The sequence below is a fragment of the Mirounga angustirostris genome, unplaced genomic scaffold (genome assembly GCF_029215605.1).
Source record: "Mirounga angustirostris isolate CCGP_5_RB_7025 unplaced genomic scaffold, mMirAng1.0.hap1 SCAF_16, whole genome shotgun sequence".
Classification (NCBI taxonomy): Eukaryota; Metazoa; Chordata; class Mammalia; order Carnivora; family Phocidae; genus Mirounga; species Mirounga angustirostris.
This window is the reverse complement of record NW_026991724.1, coordinates 17,019,737-17,047,535: the sequence shown is the minus strand read 5'-3', so window position 1 is coordinate 17,047,535 and position 27,799 is coordinate 17,019,737. Positions and strand designations below refer to the sequence as shown.

The 27,799-nt window shown below is 43.9% G+C and overlaps 3 protein-coding genes across 5 annotated transcripts in view; 1 reads left to right on the top strand and 2 right to left on the bottom strand.

Moving 5' to 3' along the window:
- Positions 1-97: 97 nt before the first annotated feature.
- Positions 98-2,557, bottom strand: DERPC (DERPC proline and glycine rich nuclear protein). Its single transcript, XM_045890841.3, has one exon. It carries the CDS (start codon positions 2,555-2,557, stop codon positions 938-940), a length of 1,620 nt encoding a protein of 539 aa, XP_045746797.1. The 3' UTR covers positions 98-937.
- CHTF8 (chromosome transmission fidelity factor 8) lies at positions 98-11,159 on the bottom strand. The gene is made up of 4 exons (XM_045890842.3): positions 11,083-11,159; positions 3,557-3,614; positions 3,180-3,297; positions 98-2,778 (listed from the first exon to the last, which is right to left on the bottom strand). Exons 2-4 carry the CDS (start codon positions 3,577-3,579, stop codon positions 2,554-2,556), a joined length of 366 nt encoding a protein of 121 aa, XP_045746798.1. The 5' UTR covers positions 3,580-3,614; positions 11,083-11,159; the 3' UTR covers positions 98-2,553.
- The window catches only part of UTP4 (UTP4 small subunit processome component), a 34,961-nt gene continuing 18,302 nt past the window's right edge, over positions 11,141-27,799 (top strand). For 2 of the 3 annotated variants that reach the window (XM_064580804.1, XM_064580802.1), the window contains exons 1-6: positions 11,141-11,273; positions 13,030-13,190; positions 16,087-16,278; positions 17,541-17,625; positions 19,685-19,774; positions 23,232-23,443. In XM_064580804.1, the coding sequence (XP_064436874.1) occupies positions 13,032-13,190; positions 16,087-16,278; positions 17,541-17,625; positions 19,685-19,774; positions 23,232-23,443 (738 nt within the window). In that variant the 5' untranslated portion in view covers positions 11,141-11,273; positions 13,030-13,031. Of the gene's footprint in view, positions 11,274-11,548; positions 11,570-13,029; positions 13,191-16,086; positions 16,279-17,540; positions 17,626-19,684; positions 19,775-23,231; positions 23,444-27,799 lie in introns of those variants that run through there. The other variant, XM_064580803.1, reaches the window with a different exon arrangement.

Genomic DNA, 27,799 nt, shown 5'->3' with positions numbered 1-27,799 from the left:
GATAACGTAGGATTGTGGCCAAGCTGAAACAACGAAAAGCAGTGGGTAAAATTCCTTTCCTGTGGGAACAGGTAACGAAGTGGAGTGACATCGGCAGCCCTCTCATCCCATTTATTAAAGAAACGGTAAGAAAAGATACAAGCAGGAGAAAAACCGACCATCCTCTCACATCAGGCTGAACGAAGCACAGTGATATCTCCCCTTTAGCCCTCCCACCCCCCCACCCCCCACCCCCCACCCCAATTCCCATCCACATCAGTTTAAATTTTGAGGTTCTTTGATCAGGAGTACTAGTGGAGAAGAAGTTAGATGAGCAGTGGAGCCTTGACTCTGGCCTCCTCAAAGTCCCAGGAGAAGGAAGCTGCAGGCCCAGTCAATCAAGCAGAAATTGTATTTGGTGGGTCTTGAAGTGGTTGCCCACCTCCCTGTTCTGTGTTCAAGCCCCCAGGGAAAGGTATGGCAGTAGAGGACGACCAGGTCCAAGCTGCCCAGGTCAGAGCTGCTGAAGCACAGTCTGTTCACCAACGCAGTATTTCTAGAGAGCAGTGAGCGGATTCTCCAGTGGTGAGCAGGGGACTACATGTGAATTGGGACCTGCAGGCCAATGTATCCCTGAGGAAAAGTCCACATGAACAATTCAAGAAACTAGTAAGAAACAAGGGGCAGAAAGCTGTGGGACAAAAGCACAGCAGGCTCCTGGAGGGCTGGAGATCCTTTCTCTCAAGGTCAGGATCATTCTCACCTGCCGTTATCCATCTCCCACATAAAACATTTCACCTTCAGTCAAGAAAGCAAAGGAAAAAGATGGCTCATCTGAACTTGAGCCCCAGCTATGTACTTCAGACTGTAGCTCCGCATCTACCCTTACTTGTAACACAGCGCCTGCCCAGAACCATGGTGCCTAAAAACCAAAGTGGTCCTGGAGAGAAAACGGTGTTTAAGGGGGTAACATTCCATTTGGGTACATTGCAGCCATTGGACCCCCTGGTCTGGGGAAAGCAGCTGGGTTTGTGCCAGGGAGGCTCCCCACTCTAGGAAACGGGACCAAAGTCTTGCTTACAGGGCCATTCATCCTTGGAAAGGAAGCTGGGTTTAGACCCAGGGTCCCAGATGGCCTTGCAAAAGGAGCTGGGTTGATACCCACAGAGCCTGCTGGAGAAGAGCCCAGGGGCCCAGGAGCTGACCGGGGGAAAGTAACCTGACCAGGGCCTAATGGGCCAGTAGACCTTGGGAAGGCAGCGGGACTTGGACCCTGCAAGCCACTGGCCCTTGGGAAGTTAGCTGGGTTGGGACCTAGTGGCCCAGAGGTTCTTGGGAAAATTGCTGGACTTGAGCCCTGGAGGCCAGCAGACCTCTGGAAGGTAGATGGATTTGAAGCCAATGTGCCAGAGGACTGAGAGAAGGCAGCTGGATTCAGGCCCCCTGAACCTGTCCCCCTTGGAAAGGGATTCGCATTTACCCCCATGGGCCCAGCTGGCCTTGAAAAATGAGCTGAATTAGGACCTATGGGGCCAGGAGCCCTGGACATGGATGGATTTGGCCCTGGAAGGCCAATTCCCCGAGAGCCAGGACCGGAGTTTGGGCCTATGGGGCCAGGTACTCTTGCCATAGAGGATGGGCTTGTGCCCATGTTTCCAGAAGCCTGTGAGAAAGCAGCTGAATTTGCTCCTAAAAGACCTGCTGCTCTTAGAATGGGGGCAAGATCTAAGCCTTGAGGTCCAGCCATTCTTAAGTTAAGACCAGATCCTGTGCCCAGGAGGCCACCCGCTCTGTTGTCCACATTAGGGCCTGGGCCCAGGCCACCTGCCCTTGGGTTGGGTCCAAGGCCTGGGCCCAGGCCACCTGCTCTTGGGCTGGGCCCAAGGCCTGGGCCTGGAAACATACCCGACCTCGGGGCAGGGTTTGTACCAACAAAGCCTGACCTCAGATTGGGACTTGGTCCTGGTCCCAGGCCAACGGGCCTAGGATTAGGAGGACCATTCCCAGGAGTCAACAGGACACCTGCTCTCAGGTTGGGCCCAGGCCCAGGGCCCATAGGGCCGCCACTTCTGGGGTCAGGACCCGTTCCCAGGAGACCACCTGACCTTGGGTTGGACATAGGACCCGGCCCTGGGAGACCCCCTAACCTTGGGTTAGACAGAGGCCCTGGACCTGGAAGAGCCCCTGCCCTAGGGTTTAGAGATGGCCCTGGGCCTGGGCCCAAAAGGCCACTGGGCCTTGGGAAAGAAACTGCACCTGCACCAGTGGGATTCATCCCTCTTGGAAAAGAAGCCATGCCTGGGTCACGAGCACCAGCAGGGAAAGGTGCTGGATTTGAAGCCAATGAGCCTGATGAAGTTGGAAAAGGCGATGGGTTCCTTGGAAATGGGGCCAGATTTCCACCAAGAGAACCGGATGCCATGAGGAAGGGATCAGAATTCATGCCTAGCGGGTGGCCTGTGTTCAAAACAGGACCCCCCTGTGGTCCCAGGGAACCGTCGAGCCGTCCTCGAGGTGGCAACTGAGCACGAGTCCAAGGAGTTGGCCGCTCTCTAGGGAAAATCCGGGGTTCTTTCATACTTTCTTGGGGACGTTGGTGATAATGGGCTTGGGGCGAGTTTTGAAAAGGATCTTGTTTTTGATGAGTGCTGTCACCAGGTACCGGGTGCCAGTCTTGCAGCCAAGTTCATCACAGTCCTGCTCCCCAGGAGTGTGTTTGACAAGAACGGCAAAAGGTTTCTCCAGATGGATGATTTTTCCATACAGGATATGATGCCCCACGATCAGCACAGGGATTCCCTTCGGCAGAACAAGAATGAAATGCCTGAGGTTCAGGGCAAGGTCATAACACTCAGGTGCCTTCTAGAGCTGCTCCTGGCGAGCAATGCTGGCACCTCCAGTCCCTGGTATGGCTCTACTACTGCTGAAGAGCCACACCAGACAACCACCCTCGTGCCCTTTTTACTCTTTGTAGCCCCAGGTAAGAGAATTCCCACTTTTCAGAACTGTGATTTTCCAGATTCCCCAAAGCTAAATTTCCCTGCTACTGCAGGGGTCGGGGGAGAACAAGCAGATAGCTTAGATTAGCTAGACCTCGAATAACAAACCTGAGGGCAGTCCTCACTCTGGGTCCTGGGAGCACCACCTTGGTGTAGCTTGCTTTCCTGAGGCATTAGGCAGGGAAAGAAAAGTCCCCTCACCTCAGTGGTGTAATGTAGGTCTCCCAGGAGGTTTCCAGCTAATCCAGTGCTGTAGCGAGCCTCGATCTCCCCCTGTAGCTCCATCAGCACCCATTCTGCCAGGCCTCCAGCCCCAGTACTGCAAGCAAAGGGCTGGCGGTTACAATATTTTTGAGGGGTGAAGGATGAATAGTGTCCTACACCACCATTCAAGGCCCAAAGGAACTCTGTTGAGCACAAGTTCTTGGAAAATTAGGCAGTGCTAGGCACTGAACTACAGATGAAATGCAAGGATGTGTGCAAGATGCACCTGAGGACCCTGATTCTTCCAGGAAAATTTCAAACGTATACAACCCTAATCGTTCAAGCTAAACAAAAAAGTCTCAAAATGTACTTACCTGGAAATAACAATTTGCACCATGAGCTTTCCGTCTTTAAAAAGCAACTGAAAATAAGCTGTAGAGGAAAAAAAAATTTAGAATAATAATGATAGCTAATATTTATCATGTACTGTGTGTGAGGCCTTTTTCTAAGTACTTTAGACAGATTTTCTTTCATTCCCCTAATAATGCTATAAGCTGTAAATATTTTTGAATTGACACTGTATGTTCAACATTGCTTAAGATCACCAATGGTCAATAATGGTATGGAAAGTTAGTAGATAAGGTCATGTACTTACTAGTCAACGAGCCAGAATTTGAACCCAGAACATACACTATAGCCCACACTGCTGACCACTATGCTAACTTGCCTTTCTCAAGAATGTTCTATTTCCTATTCTGCATATTTCTAAAAAAACTAAATAATTCATTTAGATTTTACTTTTCCCTTTGGTGATATAAAATATGAACTTCCCAAGTCTAACACTCTGGTTATATTTCAAGGTTCAAAGGACCTCCTTTAACAAAAGCCAAGAAACGAAAAAGTCCTTCAGGCAACTTCGGTGAATGCTACATGGTATCTAACATGATTCTCATTATATGCGTTGACCATCTTTGAGGTATACCCTGACACTCAATCTTATTTTATGACACTTTCATTTTATGCAACAGTACCACCTGGTGGCAAGTTTGCAGTACTCTAAAAGAATGGGTTAAAGTTGAGTATTTTTTGCGAGACAACTGGCTTCACTTGTCTTTCTAGGAAAGATAGATTCACGGGGGACTGAGGGGTTGGGGGATCTAAACTACACGTTCTGTTTAAGTCTTTCCAATAAATCGATGGAACTCAGTGGAAAGTTATTAGTCCAGTGTTTACCAACTGTAGTACACTGTATGTTAATAGGTGTAATTGTGCTCAAGCTTAGTAAACATTGGATTAAAAAGTTAAACAGGTTTCTTCACTGATACATTAACCTTCATTTTGGATCTCCAGGGAAAAGTATATTGCCAAGAGCCTTATAGGATGGCAGAACTTCTCTATTCTTGAGCACCAAACATACTTTGGGAACATGAGGTCAGTCAATTCACTGGTCTTCAAATTCAAATATAAACAGTAGCTAATACTTACTGAATTTTTACTATGAATCAGATTCTGTACACGCTTTAGAACCCAGGCCACCTGTCTTTATCTATACTCAAAATCAATACGTTCCCAAAGGAAAAAACCAAGTACTAGTGAGAATGAAAGACATCAAAGCATCAGGCAGGCACTGCAGACACGGTCAGAAGGGCAACAGGGGGTCCAGAAGGCATCTGTAAGTCAGACCTTCTGCAGCAGCACCAGTTGTGGTGCTGCTTGAGAACAAATACACGAGGCTCAAGGGCAAAGGTCTTCTGACAGGCTAAGGAGGCCCTACACCACCATCAACTGAACAACCAAAAGCACCTTTAAAATTCTTCTAAGGTTTCTTGAAGAAAGGATTACAATTTAAAACTGGAAGACTTAAAGTCAGGTTCCAGCCTGTAAGTGTAGAACTTTTCACTGTGTCATCATACACAAGTCACTTAATGACCATGGGGCTAACACCTAGATTATCGGACTCATCACACTACTGTGAAGACCACATATATGCAGAAGTGCTTTAAAGACAGTTATTTTTTTAGAAAATGGAAAAAGCAAATCGGTATTCCCACACTGTAATTTTGACTATAATTTAGAGAGTGATAGGTGTATTTCACCCATGAATCAAAAAAACCTCAATAGGGGCGCCTGGGTGGCTCAGTCGTTAAGCGTCTGCCTTCGGCTCAGGTCATGATCTCCAGGTCCTGGGACTGAGACCTGCATCAGGCTCCCTGTTTGGCGGGAAGCCTGCTTCTCCCTCTCCCACTTCCCCTGCTTGTGTTCTCTCTCTCACTGTGTCTCTCTCTGTCTTATAAATAAATAAAATCTTTAAAAAAAAACAAACCTCAATAACTAGAAACTGAAGTTGGAAAGTTTCTAAAGTTTAATAAATGCATATAGATTAAAGGGTTCTTATAACTAAGCTTTTGATGACTGATAATGCACTATATGTTTCTTGATGGCTATAATAATACATAGGTAGTTTCTGAGAAACAATTAAGTGTTCATACAGATAAACAAGTTCTGGAAGACCACGGCAGGGAAGGAAATCAATCTCTAAGGCCTCTGGAAACACATCTGAGAGGAGTACGTATGGGACTGTTTTAGGGGGATGCAGAAATATTTTCAGTGCATTCCACATTTCCTGAACAGTTTCCTTTTAGAACAGGAATTCACAACAGTGGCCCAACTGGGCAAAGGAAAACAGATGCCTGATAGCTGGGTCAGAAGAGCTTTACCCACTTATATAGGAGGCCCTGCCTCAGTAGATCTCTCCATACTGGCAAACATCTAGCAATGCTCCTGAAAATACAAATTCTGGGGCCTACAGCTTCACCATTCTGCTGCTGTCCGTAGTCATGCTGGTTAAAAGTAGTGCTAGTCCTACTGGGATGCTGCAGATGTGAACACTAATGAAGTTCAGACCCACTCATAGGAACCTGTGGACTGGCCTGGCTACATTTATGTACATGGGAGAAACGGAAGAGAAGGCATTCCTTTAGCAAATTTTAAAAATCTGCTTTAGGGGTGCCTGGGTGTTGCAGTTAAATGGCCAGCTCAGGTCATGATCTCAGGGTTGTGAGACTGAGCCCCATGCTGGCTCCGTGCTCAGTGTGGAGTCTACTTGAGATTCTCTCTCTTCCTCTGCCCCTCCCACTCATGAATGAGTGCTCTCAAATAAATCTTCAAAAATCTACTTTAGTGCCTTAAAATAGGCTATCGCCTGAATTTTATTATTCCTTTTCTTGCTCCTTGAGATAACTACCCTAGGCAACTTGAATTCTCAGGGCCAGAGTAAGTAGGTATACCTGGGTACTTCACTGAGGACACACCTGACGGAGATGACAGGGAATGTGTATTTCACTTAATGTGAAGCTGACTAAAGAATCTGATAACACGCAGCCCAATCTGTCCCTATACTCTTGACAGTAGGCAGGTGGTAAGAAAACGAAGAGGTGAAGTAGTATAATACAAATCAAATCCTATTAGTAATAACAAATATAACATTATGATAAAATATTTTCTGTATAACAAAAAAAATTCTAGGGGCCCCTGGGTGGGTCAGTCAGTTAAGCGTCTGCCTTCGGCTCGGGTCATGATCCCAGGGTCCTGGGATAGAGCCTCGCACCGGGCTCCCTGCTCAACGGGAAGCCTGCTTCTCCCTTTCCCACTCCTCCTGCTTGTGTTCCCTCTCTCGCTGTGTCTCGCTCTGTCAAATAAATACAATCTTCATTAAAAAAAAAAAAAAATCAAATCCTAAGTCTTCAGTCTCAACTAATTCCAACATTAAAGTAGAACAATTTCTACATACTTATTCTAAGATACTGCTTGTACAGAAATTGCAGATTTATTAAAAACCTTTGAAGACACAGCCTGAAAAATACACTCTATCAAATCATGAAACTAAAAAGGAGTCATTGGAGATTTGGTGAGGACCAACTTACTTGCCTTTGGTTAAGAATAATAATTCTAAGTTGACAGTATGTTTAACTGTAGAGCCAAGGAAAAATTTCTGCAATGTCACTTTTTGAAAGATGTTTAATTCACTGTACTTCAGAGGGGAGTCTCATAGGCCACAACTAGTGTGGGCCTGGAGTGATGGCCAAGTGGTGGGGGGGGAACCTCTTTCCCCTGAAATGAATTATTTCAGCTCCTCCCACCCCCATATCTCAAAAAAGGAGGAAATTTTTTCCTGCTTAATTTTTCCAGGCCTTCACATCACTAAACAATATAATTTTATATTCCTAACTTACTCATTTTTTTTTTTTTTTTTTTTAAGAATTTATTTGACAGAGAGAGACACAGCGAGAAAGGGAACACAAGCAGGGAGAGGGAACACAAGCCAGGGGAGCGGCAGGCAGAGGGAGAGGGAGAAGCAGGCTTCCCTCGGAGCAGGCAGCCCAATGAGGGCTTGATCCAGTCCAGGATCCTGGAACCATGACCTGATGCTTTAATGACTGAGCCACCCAGGCACCCCTCAAGTTTAGCTTTCTAAAGAAAACTTCTTCTAAAGTACTTTAAATATTCTAATTAACTCTCAATATTTTCCTATTTAAAAGAAATAAAAGGTCTTTTCTGGGGCTTCAAAATTTGTGGAAATTTCTTGCCCCAGATCATCCTAAGACATGAAGACAGTCTGGGGGTCCCAGGTAAAGTCAACACACTACTGCTTCTCAGGACAGTGGTCTGATAACTTTAAGACCCCTGAACAAACTACAGCACAGCAAAAGAATCAGCATTTCAAAACCAATCCAGAGCCACAATGAAGCCCCACTCAAAATTCAAAGATTTAAGTGGAACTGTATCAATCTGGGACATACCTTATTTAACTGTCTTTGACTTCTACCTCTACTTTGAGTTTAGTTACTATTAAAGTTATTACTAAAACCTGGAAAAAAAATCAGAGTACAAACACAATTTAAGAAGAAAAATCCAGGCAGAGCATTATAATACAAAAAGCTTCATTTCTCCCATAGCTAAATTTCTGTGGAGACTTATCTGATTTTCTGGTTTCATCTTGAGAACAACCTTAATGACGTAAGCACTCTTATTCTCATTTTACAGATGAGGAAACGTGCTTAGAGAAACTAAAGGTTAAGTAACTCGTCACAGAGCTAGTAAGTGGGATGTGAACTTAACCCCTCCACAATATGGCCTCTCCAGCAGTCCTCTCCCACAAATCCTCAAATACAGTACTTCTGTATAACTTCTGATTGTTTTACAGAGATCAGTAACCTACACAACTACCAGCCAAGTACCTATTACATCTCTGGGGTAGGCAGTCAAAAACAAGCCTTTTTATCATATTCAATTGATGAAATTTAGGGATCTACTCAATGTCACCTCCAAGATTGAAAACTAAGTATAAGGCAAAATAAGCCAAAAGAACAGAGGACATTCTTTGTCACGGATTCATTTTAATCTTCAACAAAATTAAGTCTCTTATAGTTTATTTTCTAAACTGTTAAATGTTAAATTGTTCAGATTACTAATGTCTTACAGACAACAGAATGAATGAGCAATGATCCTCATAATCGTAACTGCCTCCAAAATACAATGTGGCAGAAGTGTGGTATGGATCCAATTAGAGAGAACATATACAGCTTTTACCCAAACAAGGGGACTCAATGGTGACTAAAAATAATTAAATTTTACTAGAGCTAAGCAGTACTTTATAAATTTTCATTACAACCTTTCTTCTTGTATTTTTTTAAGATAGGGAATAAAGGCTTTAACTTTACAATTCTTAATATAAAAATTCATTTTTTATTTAAAAAAATTAAATACGTGACACAAAAGGTTTTCAAATTGCAAGACCAACACCTAGCATTTACTGAGCTTTTATTCAGTCCCAGGGACGGTTGTTTAGGAATGCAGGGAGAACTCAAGTCATCAGACCTGGATTCTGTCACTTATCCTAAGTGTGACATGGGATTAACAATCTAACCTTCTAAGTTTCAGTTTCCTCACCAATAAACTGGGTATAAGAAAGAACCTATCCCAAAGGGCTGTTGTGAAAACTTAATGAGGTTATGAACGGAAAGTCCTCAGCACAGTGCCTAAAACATGGTAAGCCTTTAGGGTCAAACGACTTATTACCAGCAGGGAATGTGGCATTTTCTTAGTATATGTTCAACAGAATGTCTAAATGCTATACTATATAATTATTTTCATGTTTATAGTGGACTAAACTTTCCTACAAAAGCAGCAGGTTATCAGAGTAAAACCAAGTTTACATAAATGGAAGAAAAATTCAAACATGACAGTCAAGGTTCACCAAACTGCTTCAAGGATTAAGTTCTGAAAGGTTTTTTTCTCTTTTCTCTGAAGATAACTATTCTTCTATGTGCCTTTCCATCAAATGAACAATTCAGGAAGTTTTCATATACAAATGAATCAGATTATTTTTATTAGCAGTGTTATTGTGGTTTGTGACTGAAGGGGATGGTCTAAGTTTCAAAAGGAAAATCTTGTCTCCTGACAGGCTTATGTCATTAAACACTAAAATTCTGTTTCCAAATGAGAAGCTTGCTCCCCTCCAAAAAGGGGCTATGGAGGGTAGGTGGAAATGAATGCTTCCAAACTTTTCATTAATGAAGAGTGTGTTCAAAAACATGTGTGGATACTATGCATACACGTGGTACTTTCCCATCACATTTTAGGATTCCCATGATGGGGGGAATCAATTACTGGTATTTGTAGACAATGGGTGGAAAAGATGACTTCAGTCGATCTGAGTTACTCCAGTTTTCTCCATCTTCTGCTACTCTGCAGCCCCATCTCAGCCCTTCCTCCTCTTATTGCTATGACCCCCTGTCTTCCCCAAAGCCCCTCTTTTCTAGCCCTGCTGGAGGTCTCACACTATCCTGGATTCTCCTCCCACCGAATCCCATCTTCTCCACCCTCTCCTCCGACCCCCTCCCATCCCTTCAGTGGGAGCTACAAAACACTTCCTATGTCTAGTCCCGCCCACTTTCTGGGACTTCTCAATCCGCTTCCCCTCTCTTCCCCAACCCCCCTTCCAATTCACCCCCAGACTTTCGCTGGGACCTCCTACCAACCTATTTAACCCTTCCTCCTACCTCCCAAGGAAACTATTCTTTAAACTGCATTCCTCCACACCCCTCAAACCGTCCACCCTCCTCCCAAAAATTACTCTTTAAACGTTGTTCTTCTACCACCCCCATTCTCCAAATCGTTCCCTGTTTCCTCTTCAATCTGAAGTACTTAGCTCCTCCAGGACCCGACCCCACCCCACTGTTTAGTCTCTCACTCCGCCCACAAAAGAACCTGGATCACTCTTCCTTCTAACCATCCTCCCAATGATCTCTCCCAGCAGCTTCCCCCCGCGACTTAAAATGTCCCCTCGAACAAACCTCACAGTCCTACACCCCCAACCCTCCCACCAAGTCCCCTTTCTGATATTCCCGCTACTTCCCGGGTTCCAGTTCTACCCCGCTCCCGCAAGCCTCTCATGCGGGACTCCCTCCCCACCCGGGGAAAAGCCCCTTCCCGCACGTACCTCGAGGTTCCGGCCCGCGCCGCCCCCTTCTCCGTCCTCCGCCCGCGCTCGGCCACCCTTTCCGCCCTTCTCTCGCTCCGCCCCACTCGCTCCCTTCTTTCCCTCCGCCTTCCGTCTATACACCGCTCCCTTCCCCCCACAATTCCTGGCCCTCCCACCCCGGGGGGCCCTCTGGGTTCGCCCCCACCTCTGCGCGGCTCTCCTCGCTCCCCTCCCCCTTCCCGGCCGCCCCTCCCCCTCCCGCCGCTCCCCGCCCCTCGGCTCGCCATTCTTCTCCTCGAGCCGAGCGCCCCACCCGGCCCCAGCTCCCTAGCTTCCCGCTCCCTCGCACCCTCGCCCCCATCCCCGGCTCAGCCCTCGTTCCCCGCGGCCTCCCGCGCACCCCGCCCGCGGCCTGACCTGCAATGGCGGCCGCCGAGCGCGGCGCCGCGCGGCCAACGGGCGACAACCGAACCTCCCGCCGCCGTCGCCGCCGCCGCGAGCACTGCCTGCGCACTTCCGGCTTTGCGCCGCAAGCACTTCCGGGGCAGAGCACGCGAGGGCGCGCGCACGTGGGGCCGCGGCAGAGAGAGGCGAGCCCCCATCCGTAGGTGAGTTGGGGAATGGGTGTGGGAAGCTGGCGGGAGAGAAAGGAATTTGAGTTGTGGGGTGCGGCCTGAGGCCGACGCCGGTGGAGTTCGCAGTTCCCCTTGTGCCTCGGCCTGGTGGGGGCTACTCCGTAGATTGCCGGAGAGTGAAGGGGCGGCGGAGTTCTAGCGCGCGCTTCAGATGCCCTCTTAGCCGGGCCGGGCCGGGCCGAACGCGCCTGTTCTGCCCGTGGGTTCCTAACCTTGAAGGAAGACCAGTGAGGGGCAAACCAGAGTCGGCCCTTCTCTTCGCCGAGTGTGTATGTTTGCGGCGGTGGGGAGGGGATAGTTGACAGATGCCAGACTAAGTCCCGTCGCTTCCTTCCCGTGAGGAGTTCTTGGTTCTGCCTGCCCCATCAGCCTCACTTCCCTAACCTTAGCTTGAGTCTGTAATTTGGAAACTTAGCGTGCTGTAAAGTTAGGGAGAAGTGTTCGCTAAAATGCAGATTCCTAGTCTTCCTTCCCCACCCCCATCCTCCTCCAAACTAAGAGATTGGAATTCTGGAGCTGTGGAGTAGGACCCAGAATTCTGCATTTTTATTTTATTTTATTTTTAATTTTTTTTCTTTATTTGAGGGAGAGAGAGAACATGACAGGGGGGAGGGTCAGAGGGAAAAGCGGGGAGCCCGATGTGGGACTCGATCGTGGGACTCAGGACACGACCTGAGCCCAAGGCAGCGGCCCAACCAACTGAGCCACCCAGGCGCCCCTTCTGCATTTTTATTTATTTATTTTTTATTTCTTTTTAAGATTTGTCAGAGAGAGCACAAGCAGGGGGAACAGCAGGCTGAGGGAGAAGCAGGCTCCCCACTGAGCAAGGAGCCTGATTTGGGACTCGATCCCAGGAGCCTGGGATCATGACCTGAGCCAAAGGCAGACGCTTAACCGACTGAGCCACCCAGGTGTCCCAGAAGCCTGTATTTTTTTTTTTTTTAGTTTTTTTTTTTTTTTTTTTAATTTTATTTATTTGACGGAGAGACACAGCGAGAGAGGGAACACAAGCAGGGGGGAGTGGGAGAGGGAGAAGCAGGCTTCCCGCCGAGCAGGGAGCCCGATGCGGGGTCGATCCCAGAACCCTGGGATCATGACCTGAGCTGAAGGCAGATGCTTAACCACTGAGCCACCCAGGCGCCCCAGAATCCTGTATTTTTAAAAACCATTTTTTCCAGATGATTTTGATGCAGGAGTTCTGTGGACTTGACTTTGAGAGACTGATTTAGGCTGTCAATATTTCTGGCTTCTTCAGAGTGTTAGTGGTGTTTACGCTTCTCTTCACCCCTCTCCCCCCCCCCCAGCCCCCAAAACCTCACACACAAATTAGAAAGGAGTACCTTAGCTTCTGCCTCTGATAGAACTGGTCAGCACGATGTGCCTCCCTTCCTTTAGGTGCACACTCTCAATTAGAGAACGAGGTTATGTTCAGTCTTATGTCACCCTTCTTTCCCAGAGTACTTTCCTCAGGTAATTGGCAGGATTGTTAGGAGTCTGGGACATGCTCTATATGTTGATCTTTTCGTTTTTAGCTGAAGCATCCTGTGCTTCTGGCGATGGTTTTGTAGATTCTTGTGTGGGGTGTGAAAGCATCATTGGTTAGGTATTTAGAAGTGAACCTCAGTGAGATACAGTTGGGCTCTTCCATCCAGGACAGTGATAAGAAATAATACACGTGACATGCTGCTGTTAACGTTTAACAATAATGACTCTTTTTCCCCTCCCCCAGGAATGGGTGAATTTAAGGTCCATCGAGTACGTTTCTTTAATTATGTTCCATCAGGGATCCGCTGTGTGGCTTACAATAACCAGTCAAACAGATTGGCTGTTTCTCGAACAGATGGCACTGTGGAAATTTATAACTTGTCAGCAAACTACTTTCAGGAAAAAGTAAGTCATTTGGAAGCCTGATTCCGTGTTGCTGAGTTAATTTTCTTAAGTTCAATTCTACATCTTGTATGTCTTTTATATTCAAAGAGATCAAAAGAGAGTGACTCTCCCGAGTTGTTTAGAACTATGTAATTTGTGTAGTAAATATGCAGTCTCTTGTCTGAGCTCAGAGTTTTGATCTGTGTAATGTCAGAAAGATTCTACCTAGGAGTTGTGGTGGCTCACTGTCATTTGGAAACTGAGGTTTGCTGGATCTTTTGGACACAACAAAAAGGGAAACTGTCAAGACCATTGCTTTATATCAGTCTCTGCACTGCTGCAACTTTGGTAAGGTGTCATTTCCTGCTGGGGTTGTCAGTACCCATTTCATTGTTAATTCAGAAAAAACGATGAAACATCTTAGTATCAAACTTTCTGGTGACATGATTGTAGGAAGATGAATTTCTAAGTTCATCTGTCTGAGAGAATGTAGACTTAAATGCCTATATTTGGGAGTAAACGAGGAAAATACTGTTTGGGTGTATGCAGAGGGCTGTTACGGCAGGTTATTTTTCAAAGGCACTGATTACTGATTTCAGGTGCAACAAAATAATTCATTTCACATTTATTGTGTTATGCGTCTAGGCAGTGAATGGATGCCTGTGAATGGATAGCTGGATAAATGAATGAATTCAGTGCCCAGCAGCCTAGTACTTGGAATTTAGGCACCCTGCAGTTGTTTCTAAATGAGTGTGTGGCAAATGTTAGGCATTATGACAAGTGTCAGAAGCCCTACCTTGAAGGAGCTCAGTGTCCAGTGGGGGAAATAGGAGTATACAGTTTCCAAACAGTAGGCAAATTTTATGATAAAGCTAAGCACAGACATAAAATCTTAGTGGAGAGTTGCTTTACTCTAAAGATGTGAGTTTAGGAATCCTGGAAAGGATGAAAAACGTCCTATGGTACATGCTTGTTGCACTCTGTGATATCTCTTGTCATTTATGATGATTAAAATTATAAGAGTTCGTATGTTTGTTTAATGTTTTTCTTCCCCACTGAATTTCAAATTTTATGAAGGGACCATGTCACTGATATTGATGACTGTATTCCCAGCATTTAGCAAGTGCCTAGTACAGAGCCACTCCTGAATTAATAATTGTTTAATGAGTAGTTCAACCATTCTTTACTTAGTATCTCATTTTTTTCTCTCATCTCTTCTTTTCTCAACAATAATTAATTTAATCTAGTCTTTCGCTTTCTCCATAGTCCCTTCCCTACTATTGTTAATCATTCTCAGAGCAAGAGTAGGGACTAGGAATAGGAATGAAAATGTTCTTTCTTTTCTTTTTAAGATTTTATGTATTTATTTGAGAGAGAGAGCGAGTGCACACGCAAGCAGGGGAGTAGCAGAGGGAGTGAGAGAAGTAGGCTCCCTGCCGAGCAGGGCTCAATCCCAGGACCCTGGTATCATGACCTGAGCCAGAGGCGGACAGACACTTAACAGACTGAGCCACCCAGGTGTCCCGAAAATTAAAATGTTCTCTTCACATTTGACTTTGGCACTTTGGGCAAGCTGCTTAACCCACAAGTACTTGTGTCATTTCAAGTTAAGAGAGGAAAAATTGTACCCACTCAGTCCCTTTCATGCTGAGCAGATATAAGAATAAAATGCCTTGATATGTATGAATACTTTTGTAAGTGTTGAGAAGGCACTTAGAAATCTGAGACTTGAATGAAACGCTGGATTGAGCTGCATTATTATTTTTAAAATGTTTAAGTTTATTCTTTTTTTTTTTAATTTAGTTATCTCTACACCCATCCAATGTGGGGCTCAAACTCATGACCCTGAGATCAAGAGTCATATGCTCTTCTGACTGAGCCAGCCAGGCACCTCCATTTATTTTATTTTTTTAATTTTAATGGTAAAATTGACACTATAAACAGCATTTATTTAAGTATATACATTGGGGTGCCTGGGTGGCTCAGTTGGTCAAGAGTCTGCCTTGGCTGAAGTCATGATCCCGGAGTCCCAGGATCGAGCCCCACATTGGGCTCCCTGCTCAGTGGGGAGTTTGCTTCTCCCTCTCCCTTTCTTCTTCCCCTGGCTCGTGTTCTCTCTCTGTCTCTTTCTCTGAAATAAATAAAATCTTTTTTTTTTTTTTTTTTTAAGAATTTATTTATTTGACAGAGAGAGGCACAGCAAGAGAGGGAACACAAGCCGGGGGAGTGGGTGAGGGAGAAGCAGTGCTAGATGGGAGCCTGTTGCGGGGCTCCATCCCAGGACGCTGGGATCATGACCTGAGCCGAAGCAGATGCTTAACGACTGAGCCACCCAGGAGCCCCATAAATAAAATCTAAAAGTCTATACGTTGATAACTTTGACATGTATAAGCCTTTGAAACCATCACCCAATCAAGATAGTTATATTTATTTTTTTTAAACTATATGTCAAATACGATTGTATATAAACTTTATTCTACTGAAAAGGTTTTGCAGAACAAGTCCTGGAAAGAGAAACAAAACCAACTGTGAGCATCTGGGTGACTCAGTCGATTGGGTATCTGCCTTTGGCTCAGGTCATGATCCTGGAGTCCCAGGATCCAGCCCTGCATCGGGTTCCCTGCTCAGCAGGGAGTCTGCTTCTCCCTCTGCCCCTTACCCTGCTCCTGTTCTCTCTCTCTCTCTCGCTGTCTCTCAAATAAATAAAATATTAAAAAGAAGAAACACAACTGTGTAGGTGACTAAAATTTGAATCTAAAAAATGAAAATCTTAATAAACATGATCTTCTGGTAGAACAAAACCCCACACTGGTTATTTCTAGGGAAGTGTTTTAATTTTTACCATGTTACCTGTGACCACTCATTGCTGCTAGGTGATTAATTCATGGTGAGTTGACAAGCTACTGTGTTTCTGTAGTTTTTTCCAGGTCATGAATCTCGGGCTACAGAAGCTCTGTGTTGGGCAAAAGGACAGCGACTCTTTAGTGCTGGACTCAATGGAGAAATTATCGAGTATGATTTGCAGGCATTAAACATCAAGTATGCCGTGGATGCCTTTGGAGGACCCATTTGGAGTATGGCTATCAGTCCCCATGGTTCTCAGCTTTTGGTCAGTAAGCAAGTATTGGTAATTTAAAGATTTCACTTTTAAATAATCTCTATACCCAACCTGGGGCTTGAATTCAAGACCCTGAGATCAAGAGTCGCGCACTCTACCGACTGAGCCAGCCAGGCACCCCAACTATTAGTAATTTAAAGCAAGATTTCACTTGTGCTTACGTGAAGTTTCTTCTCTGTGTTCACAGGAGGGTAAAGTTATATTATGACGTGTAGCAACTCCAATCTGAGGTACATTCCAGCAACCCCAATAAAAGATTGGAGTTGATATAGGGGATTAAAAATCACTTGTCTTGGGGCGCCTAGGTGGCTCAGATGGTTAGGTGTCTGCCTTCGGCTCGGGTCATGATCCCGGGGTCCTGGGATCGAGCCCCACATTGGGTTCCCTGCTGAGCGGGGAGCCTGCTTCTCCCTCTCCCTCTGCCTCTGCCTGCCGTCCCCCCTCCTTGTACTCTCTCTCTCTCTTTCAAAAAAAAAAAAAAAACTTAAAAAAAAACCCTTGTCCTTTTGCATCCTCTCTGCTGCTACTTTGGACCTCATTTATTCATTTATGAAATGAGAGGCTTATTTTGGTTTAGCATTTCTCAAACTGTACTTTAGAATTGGGAGATGTGGACTCTTTTTTGTTGTATTGTGCTTTATGTTTTATGGTAAATATCATTAGAATATGGTTTGTTAACATGAAATCCTTTCGTAGATTCACAACACATTGATGTCTGTTAAAAGTTATGGGAGGTCCTTCCACAGGTTAACTTATGGAACTATGTTTTACCACAGTGTTTCTCAAAAATTGTTTGAGTGCAGACTGAGAAGACAGCCCCCCCCCCCATACTTGTTATCGTTAAAATTGGTGCTTCCAGATACTTCATTTTCTGGGATTCTATGATTCTTGTTTGATTTGCACTAATTTATACAACATCTTGACATGTCTCCATTTAGGTTGTATAGTTAATGGGTATTTTATTTAGGCCATGGGTCTCTAGAAGATATGTGCTGTGAAATCCTACTTCTTTTCCATGTCCTGTACAGGAATTGGGCCACTGATTAGCCTGTTTTCTAGCTAGGACTTGAAGGCTGCCAAGAATACACTCTCAGTGTCTTGGTACCAGTAAGTTTTTTCTTCTCTCACATAGTATTTTTCTTTTTCACAGCAAGTGACAGTTTTAGGGAAGAAATGTTTATATTTGTAGAAACATATATTTAGTTATACAAAATGCTTGTTTTCTCTATTTTCTGAGTCTCTTTCTCTAATAGGTTGGCTGTGAAGACGGATCTGTGAAGCTATTTCAAATCACCCCAGACAAAATCCAGTTTGAAAGAAATTTTGATCGGCAGAAAAGTAAGGGTTATTTTTGGTGGGGCAGTGAGTAGCCTTAACAAGAAATTATGTTTCTGTGCCTCTGGGGATAGGCTATGTTTCCATGCGTCCAAGTACTAGTTTATCTACATGCTGACTTTACCTACGTATAGGGTATATGCTCGAAGCCATCCCTCACTCAGGCTTTCTTTATCCTGTAGCATAGTTGTGATTGCCTGCTTCAGTATTATAGAAAACATGAAATCCAAAATAGGAAAGCTAGTGTTTCTGTGTAAGTCACTTTGTTAGTTTTCACTTACTTTTTTTTTGAAGTTTTAATGTTGTGCATAAAGTCTTAAAACTAGAATTTTTAAACAATTGCCCCGTCCCACCTGGACCAGTTGACACTGACTTCTGGAGCAGGGGGTTGGCAAACTTTTTCTGTAAGGATAGCAGGTAGTAAATATTTTAGGTTTATGCTCTATCAACTCTCTTGTCACATAAAAATAGCCATTGATAATACTTAAACAAATGGGTATGGCTCTGCTTTGGTAAAACTTTATTTATGAAAACATTTGGTGGGCCTGATTCGTGCTTTGGGCCATAGCTTGCTGATCCTTCTAAAAAACAGTACCTGTCCCCTGTATTGTGTCCATCAGTAATATTTATTGTCTGCTATTTAGATTCCTTTTGATTGATTGATTGATTTATAAAGATTTTATTTTTTTAAGATTTTATTTATTTATTTTGACAGAGAGTGAGCATAAGAAGGGGGAGTGGGAGAGGGAGAAGCAGGCTCCCCACCGAGCAGGGATCCCGATGTGGGGCTCAGTGCCGGGGCCCTGGGATCATGACCTGAGCCAAAGGCAGACGCTTAACTGACTGAGCCACCCAGGCGCCCTATAAAGACTTTAAGTAATCTCCACACCTATCACAGGGCTCAAACATAACCCCGAGGTCAGGAGTCGCATGCTCTACCAATTGAGGCAGCCAGGCTTGGGTGTTTTTTGGGGTTTTTTGTTTGTTTATTTTTATTTTTTTTAAAGATTTTATTTATTTGACAGAGAGAGACACAGCGAGAGAGGACACAAGCAGGGGGAGTGGCAGAAGTAGGCCTCCCGTTGAGCAGGGAGCCCAACTTGGGACTCGATCTCAGGACCCTGGGATCATGACCTGAGCCGAAGGCAGATGCTTAACAACTGAGCCACCCAGGCGCCCCTGTTCTTTTGTTTTTAATTATTAGAGAGAGAGCGCCCGAGCAGAGGCAGGGCAGAGGGAAACGGAGAGAGAGGATCTCAAGCAGACTCCTGACACAGAGCTTGATCTCATGACCCCGAGATCATGACCTGAGCCAAAAATCAAGAGTCTGACTCTGAACCAACTGAGCCACACAGGTGCCCCTTGGGTGTTCTTTTTTAATTACAAAGGTAATACAATGCTTATTCAAAATCTGTGTGTTTAGCCAAGTGTAAAGAGAAAATAAGTATCTCTTCCGCTTAGTAAGCAACATTTTGGAACTAATCTAGGCATTTTTGTATATTCATATAAACAGATACACAGGAGTTCTTGTGCTTGTTTTTTCACTTGGTGTATCACAGATATCCTTCCATGTCAGTCATGCCAGTCTGCATGGCGTTCCATTTTATGGTGTTCCATAATTTATTTAACCAAACTCCTATTGATGGGTATTGATTTTTTTTTTACTACTACAGTCAGAGCAGCAATGCATATTCCAGTATACATAGTTTGGAACACTCCTGCAAGTATTTCTCCTTGTTTAATTCCCAGTGCAATTGCTGAGCCAAATATGCACATTTAAATTTTGTTAGGTTAGTAACAGATCACCCACAAAAAGTTGTGTTTCTTTACACTCCTGTCGACCATTTCTGCATTATTAAAGTAATATTAAGTACTTCATTATGGGTTCCAAGGCAGAGTTGTTCCTCATCTGTTATAAAACGGTTCTTCACCAGCATGCAGTAGATGAGAGCTAAGATTGTAGAACACTAGCCCTGTAGGTAATTGTCAAAGGAGAACTCAGTTACCTCTTACTGTATATTTATGTGTATGTCCCTTTCTTTTTTGTTGTGCAACTCCCAAGGTCGCATCCTGAGTCTCAGCTGGCATCCCTCCGGTACCCACGTTGCAGCTGGCTCCATAGACTACATCAGTGTGTTTGATGTCAAATCAGGTGACTGTTTCTCTAAGTTCATTTGGGCTGTGGGTCTTGTTGGTCAGATTCACATTGGTGGTTTTCAAAACCTTGAGCCTTTGTACTTTCAGTGACCTTTAGGGCCTAACCTCATTAACCTTCTGAGATGTTAGCTATGAATTTCACTCCTTTCTCACATTGCTTCTGCTGCTTGTGGGAGAATCCGGGTTATTCAGGGGGATACCTAGGTTTTATCTAGTAAGAGTTCACCTTGAGCAATATGATATATGCCACAAGTGACCAGTTAGAATACCTATTTATATATACCAGACCTTGGTAAAAGGTGTCTCTCTTTGAGGAACATAAGGACTTGGTAGCATGATTGGTGAGGCATGAGATCAGAAAGGTAGAGAACCATACACTTTCTCTATTCTTGGCCTGCAGAATTGGCTTATGGAATCCTTCAGTGATGAGACTGAGTTCAGCTTGTTAGGTGGGCCCATCTAAATGGGAAGTAAAACAGGTCAAGTTTGTCTCATTTTTCTTTTTCCTCCATGCTTAAGCAAAATTTTTTATTGTTATCTGTTATACATGCATAGTCAAAGAACTCCTTGAGGCTTGTTACAAAGAAGCAGGAGTCCCCCTATTGCCCTTCTCTCCTCAAAGGCAACCATCTGTAACTCTTAGCTAATTTCTTTGATGTTTACCCCCACTTATGTACAGGTACATATATATATACGTTTGTTATGTATATATCTGTCTCATTGATTCATCCTCAAATTCTTCCAGTTGTATAAATTAGGTTCAGATAGATCTGGTTTTCTTTCTACCACTTTTATCTTCTTGAATGATTCTCTCCCCAGAGCCTTCTGACCTCCAGGCTAGTGTACCAGTTTCTGGCCCTGCTATACCTCTGTAGGTCTTGAACACTGATTTCTCAGTCATTCCGTGGATCTCCTTTGCTTCTCTCTCAGGTAGAATCCCCTGTGTCCATTCACTTTCCTGGTTTATTCCTTTGTTTGGTGGATCATGAGAAGGGGTTCATGAGAATTCTAGGTCAGAAATTATTTTCCCTTAGAATTTTGAAGTCATGGCTCCATTGTCTTCAGCTTCGAGTATTATTATAAGCTCTGATGCCATCCTGGGAGAAGATCTTTTGTATAGGTTTTCTGGTTTGTTTTTACAAGGAGCTTTTAGGATCTTACCCTTACTGTTCTGAAATGTAATAATTAGGTTTCTTGATGTGTGGATCCATTAACATCAATCGTATTAGACACTTGGTAGGTTATTTTAATCAAAAAACCCAATTTTCAGTTCTGGGGGAAATTTTTTTCTGTTTTTAAGATTTATTTGACAGCACGCTCAAGAGAGCGCACAAGCGGAGGGAGCAGCAGGTAGAGGGAAAGGGAGAAGCAGGCTCCCCGCTGAGCAAGGAGCTGACACGGGGCTCGATCCCAGGACCCTGGGATCATGACCTGAGCCAAAGGCAGACGTTTACCTAACTGAGCCACCCAGGTACCTCCCCTTTTTTTTAAGATTGATTTGTTTTTTTTTAGAGAACACAGTGGGGAGGGGCAGAGGGAGAGAAAGAGAGTGTCCCAAGTCGACTCCAAGCTGGGTGCAGAGCCTGATACAGGGCTCATTCCCAGGACCTGAGCTGAAACCAAGAGTCTGACGCTTAACCAGCTGCACCACCCATGTGCCCCTCAGCTCTGGAGGAAATTCTTTTTTTTTTTTTTTTTTTTAAGATTTTATTTATTTATTTGACACAGAGAGAGAGAGATAGCTCGAGAGGGAACACAGGGGGAGTGGGAGAGGGAGAAGCAGGCTCTTGGCTGAGCAGAGAGCCCGATGCGGGGCTCTGGAGAAAATTCTTAAATTATTTGGTAAAGGAGGTTCTCTCCATTTTCTCTTTCTGAAATTTTACTATTTGGATGTTGGCTCTTCTACTATTCTTATCTTTTCGCCCTTCTTATTTTTCATATCTTTGACTTTTTATTCTGCTTCCTGGGAGTTTATCTTTATTTTTATCTTGCATTTACTTATTTATTTAGATTTTATTATTTTCTTTAAGATTTTATTTATTTGAGAGAGAGCACAAACAAGAGAGCACAAGCAGCGGGAGAGGGAGAAGCAGACGCCCTGCCGAGCAGGGACCCTGATGCGGGGCTCAACCCAGGACCCTGGGATCATGACCTGAGCTGAAGGCAACCGCTTAACGGGCTGAGCCACTCAGGCGCCCCTAGATTTTATTTTTAAGCAATTGCTACATCCAGTGTGGGGCTCCAACTCAAAATCCCGAGATCAAGAGTCACATGTCCACCGACTGAGCCTGCTAGGCACCCCTTGTCTTTATCTGTAAATCCTGTTACTGAGTTTCTCATTTCTGCCATTTCCAAAGCTCCTTTTTGTTTCCTCAGTGTTCTTTTTTATAGCGTTTTTTGTTTCATTATGCATGGACTTCTCTTTCTAAGGTTATTCAGGATATTTGTCAGGTATTCTTCACTCTTGCTCTGCTTTCTCCCTGGTATTTTTTTTTTCTAGTAGTCTCTCTGGCCTCCACCTTTCATATTCCAGCTTTGCTCACATGTCTGATGATAACGTTACTTACCACACGAGTAAATACTCTTATTCCTCATAGGTTTCACTGAGGAATGATCTGGCTGGAATCTTAGTTTGGGGAACCCCCAAAGACATTGGCTTTTTAGATCTTTTTTCTTGTGCTGGTCATATTTCCCAGAATTGTGTTTTATTCTCCTGCCTGGTGATAGTAAGCCCGGTCATCAGCACTCTGGGAAGAAAACTGGTGTTCTGAACATTCGGTTAATAAATTTTCACTCTATCTATTTTCCATATAGTAATCCCACCCTCGGTTGTGCCTGATCTCTCTCTTCAGAGAATGAATCTCCATTCTTGTTTGAGGTGAAGTTTGGGAGTTGCTTGGCTTTTTAGTTGGGGGATAGTTATCTGAAGGATCTATAAGTTTCTAAGCATACTTTCAACCAATTTCTCTTTTTAGTTCCACTTTCACTTTTTCCAGAGTTTTTGGGGTCACCACAGTTCCGAGTCTTCTGAGGATTTCATGGTATAAATTAAGTGGCTTCTTGGTTTTCCCCACTGTTGACTTGGGACTTAGTTTCAGGGCTCTGCTACGTCAGTTACTACTCTGTGTTTTCTTTTTCATTCCCAACATTTTATCAACTATTGTCTTCTCTCCCTTTTCTGTGGGGTTTTAGAAAATACGCATTGCTTTTAGGCAGTTTTAAGTGAAGTCTCAAATGTCTCCTTTCAGTTTCACCAGCCCTCCCCCCCCCCCCCCCCCCCAGTCTTTAGGTAACCATTTTTGTGTTTTGAGACTGAGTTCACCATAACTACTATTTACTGGCTGTTTGTGGTCTGTGCTCAGGCAGCTAACTTAATAGATGCCTACCACAGGCAGGTTTTGAAGACAAAAGAAGTAAGTACCATTCAAATTTGGGCTTTTCTTATTTTTCAGGGAGTGCTGTTCATAAGATGCTGGTGGATAGGCAGTATATGAGTGTGTCTAAGCGGAAGTGTATCATATGGGGCGTGGCCTTCTTGTCTGATGGCACTGTCATAAGTGTGGACTCTGCTGGGAAGGTGCAGTTCTGGGACTCCGCTACTGGGACGCTTGTGAAGAACCATCTCGTTGCCAGTGCTGATGTGCAGTCCATTGCAGTATCTGATGTGAGTATGGTCCCTGTTTTGAGCAGTTCCTGTACAGCCTGGGGGCTGAGTGGAGGAGGCTGTGTCAGTGATGTGGCACAAACAATGTTCCCTGATCCTCAGTGTCTTATGCAGGGAGATGAGTTTAGGAGAATGCACCTTAAACCCACATAATTTCTTTGAACGCTCTTACTCTCCTAACAACTAGTTAGAGAATATTCTCTAGAATATTAGTTAGCAGAGAGGTTTTCTTCACACACTCCCCATCCCCAGTTATTCCAGTCTGATTTAGATAGGCCACAGGGACCCTAGAAGAATCTTGAGAAGTGCTCTTTTCCTCTGTTTGTATAACTCTTCTGCTTCCTGTCTTGGGAAATTAGGAAATAATTTTACAGTGATTTTGAAAAAATTAAATTTCTTCTATTTAGATATGACTTTAGCAGACTTGTATTGAACAAGTGTGCCTCTTCCCTTTTGGTAACATGAATTCTTAATCAGAAACCTTTGGGTATTTTAGCATTGGGGCATGGGAAATGCCTTTGAGGTTTGCTGACTAGATCCTTTATTCTTTGTCTTCTTAATTTGAGACTTGCTTGCTATCTTAAGTGTGGACATGCAATAATTAGTGTAGAGATCACTCATTCTTGCTTTTCCTGCCTGTAAGTTGTTTCTACCCCACTTAACAGGTTTTCCATGAGAACAATTTGATGGGTGTTAAAGTCCTGTGAAACATTTAGATGTCACATGTAACTATAATGAAGAATAAGTTGAAATGAGTAGGAGAAATTTTCCCTTTTTTTAATGATATTTATTTATTAGAGAGCACGAGTGGGGGAGGGGCAGAAGGAAGAGAGAGAGGAAGAAGCAGACCCCCCACTGAGCACAGGGCCCGATGGAGGGCCAATTCAGGACCCCAAGATCATGACCTGAGCCGAAGTCAGATGCTTAACCGTTAACTTAGCCACCTAGGCACCCCGAGAAATTTTCCTTTTAAAATAGAGTTTTGAAAAGGAGAGGCAGGGGTGCCTGAGTGGCTCAGTTAGTTAAGCATCTGCCTTCACTCAAGTCATGATCTCAGGGTCCTGGGATCAAGCCCCGCTTTGGGCTCGCAGGGAGCCTGCTTCTCCCTCTCTCTCTGCCTGCCGCTCCCCCTGCTTGTTCTCTCTCTCAAATAAATAAAATCTTAAAAAAAAAAGGAAAGAAAATGAGAGACAGATTTTATATTAGATATTTACATGTTTAATCTCTGTATATATAGTTTTGCTAACATATTTTCAATATCTGAGAAGATGAAAAATGCTAATGGTAATTTTTAGAGAGGAAAGTTGTGGCAGGCAGGCAGGAGGCAGGCTTAATTTGTACTCTATGCTATTTTATACTGTCATCTTTCTTTTACCATGTGTTTATAATTACTGTATTGTATTGAATCTTAGATACAAATGATTATGACATGCCATAGTTTTGTTATCATGGGAAAGAAGAAACCCTGCCAATTAAGCTATGACAGTGCTTTTTTTTTAAATGTAAAAGTTAAGTGTATAATACAAACTACTATAATACAAACTGACAATGTTTTTTTATTTTATTTTATTTTATTTATTTATTTATTTTTTAAGATTTTATTTATTTATTTGACAGAGAAAGACACAGCGAGAGAGGGAACACAAACGAGAAGTGGGAGAGGGAGAAGCAGACTCCCCGCCGAGCAGGGAGCCCGATGCGGGACTCGATCCCGGGACTCCAGGATCATGACCTGAGCCAAAGGCAGTCGCTTAACCGACTGAGCCACCCAGGCACCCCTATTTTATTTTTTAAAGATTTTATTTATTGGGACGCCTGGGTGGCTCAGTCGGTTAAGCGTCTGCCTTCAGCTCAGATCATGATCTTGGGGTCCCAAGATCAAGCCCTGCATCAGGCTCCCTGCTCAGTGGGGAGCCTGCTTTTTCTCCTACCTGCTGCTCCCCATTTGTGCTCTCTCTCTCTGACAAATAAATGAAATCTTAAAAAAAAAAAAAGATTTGTTTATTTGAGACAGAGGGAGAGTGAGAGAGCATAAGAGAGAGAGCACGAGCTGGGGGAGGGGCACAGGAAGAGGGAGAAGAAGACTTCTTGCTGAGCAGGGAGCCCAACTTGGGGCTCGATCCCAGGACCCCGGGATGATGACATGAGCCAAAGGCAGACACTTAACCGACTGAGCCACCCAGGTGCCACTACAATTTTTTTTATTTGTACTTATTATTATTTATATTTTATTTATATTTTACTTATTGAGGAGGTCCTTGAGACTTAAACATAAATTTTTGTTATGTCACTTTTGTGCATGTATAACAAGGAAAATATAAGTGAAATAAAGTGAATAAGGTACTCCTAAAACTTTTTCAAATGCACAGATGGACTGTAATTCACTTTTTAACTTGGTCATCAGGGTCCATGTTTCCTACACATGTCTCCCAGCCATCCATGATGCTCCACTAGAGTCCCAAGATTTTCTTCCCAGTTTTTGACAACCATTCTGCAAGTTGTGTTTGTTTTGAATTTGTTGTTGTTGTTTTGGTGTTTTTAAGTAGGCTCCACACCCAATGTGGGGCTTGAACTCAGGACCCTGAAATCAAGGGCTGTGTGCTCTACTGACAGTCAGCCAGGTGCCCCCATTCTGCAAATTTGGATGTTTGCTCTTTATCTGAAGATGTCACACATACGCAGCTTGACAGCCAACAGATATCCTGATTTCAGAGATGTTTAAATGTGGGCAAATGTGTGCCTGAGAGTCAGGGAACTGTGTGCTTTTTTTGTGTGGGGGGGATGTAATTGTACAAATTCCAGCCCTCCATGCTTATCACACACTCTGGACTAGGGCAGACTTGGGTTTGAATCCCAGCTGTAGCACTTAATAGCTACTCATCTTCCTTGGGCAGGCTATTTGTTTCTAAACCTCAGTTTCTTTTGTGAAAACAGGGTGCTAGCAATACATACTTTCAGAGTTTGGGAAGGATTAAATGGGTAGTGCATATAAAGTATCTGGCACAGTGAGTGTGGTATTGGCATTATTTTCACTTCTCTTTTGAAATTGATCCTAATTTCAAGGCTTTTCTCCACTATACTCTCTTCCCAGACCAGCTGATTATTTTTAGGTATCTTTTTAATGGATTTTCATTGACTGAAGAGTGAATGGTGGCAAATACCCAGTCCTTTGATCTTCTTAGATGTCTTTCACCCTTATCAAGTAGGCGAGTACTGATTCCTGCAGGGAGTTGTAGGGAACATTTGGTTTCATTTAGAGGTCAGTCTTCAGATTGTTTTTCTGTGTGAAACAGTCCCTCTGATTAAATTAGGACACTTCCCCTCTCCCTTTCCAGGTCAGCTTTCCCCTTGCTTTGTTCCCTCTTGCACCCTAAGAGAGCACTTTTCTTTCATTTCCTTTTCAGTTCTTTTATGATTCTACCTCAGGGAAAGATGATGTGGAGTGAGTTAGTGTTGCCTTCTTAGTCCTTCTCTGTTGGTGGGATTTTGTGCAAACTGCCCCCCCCCCTTTGGTAAATGAACTCCTATTTTTTTCTTTTTAAAGATGTTATTTGCCAGAGAGAGAGCAAGAGTACAAGGATGGGGAGTGCAGGCAGAGGGAGAAGCAGGCTCCCCGCTGAGCCAAGGAGCCCAGTGTGGTACTTGATTCCAGGACCCTGGGATCATGACCTGAGTGAAGGCAGACACTTAACTGACTGAGCCACCCAGGCATCCAGTAAATGAACTGTTTAGCTGGAGATGGGGGACAGTCTATGAGTTCCTAAGCTGCTCAGTATCTCCACTTTTCCTTGGGATAATGATTTTCAAGTAGAGGTAAGGGAGAGGCTGGTCTGGGCTACCTTATATGCTGTCCTTCAGATATGCTTTCCTTCCTTCTCACCATCATGTGCCTGCAAGTTACCTCAAAAAGAACTGGCACAGGTTGAGGTGGTGTGGTGTGCCCAGAGCAAAGGCTTTTGAAGTTCCAGTTTCCTTACCTGTGTAAAGAGCTATTAAATGATGATTGGGGGGAAAAAAGATAAAATCATGACTCATATAAACATGAAATGGAAATGTCAGAGATTTTCTGTAACTCATTAACTAATGAGGAAACCAGTAAGATGTTATAGGCAGTTAAAAGGACAATTTAACAAATACAGTTCTATAAGGTCATCAGGAATGCTGAAATGAATTTATTTACAAATTCTTGCAAGACTCAGTGTCCATAGGGCAATTAGTAGCTGCATTCCACCAGGCAAAATTCTTTTGCATCACTCTCATTACTACAGTTTACAGAGTTGTAAAATAGCTCTGAGACCGTCACAGGGCTCACTAGACAAGGATACCAGTACTTTTTATGCTCGTTTCAAAGTCATT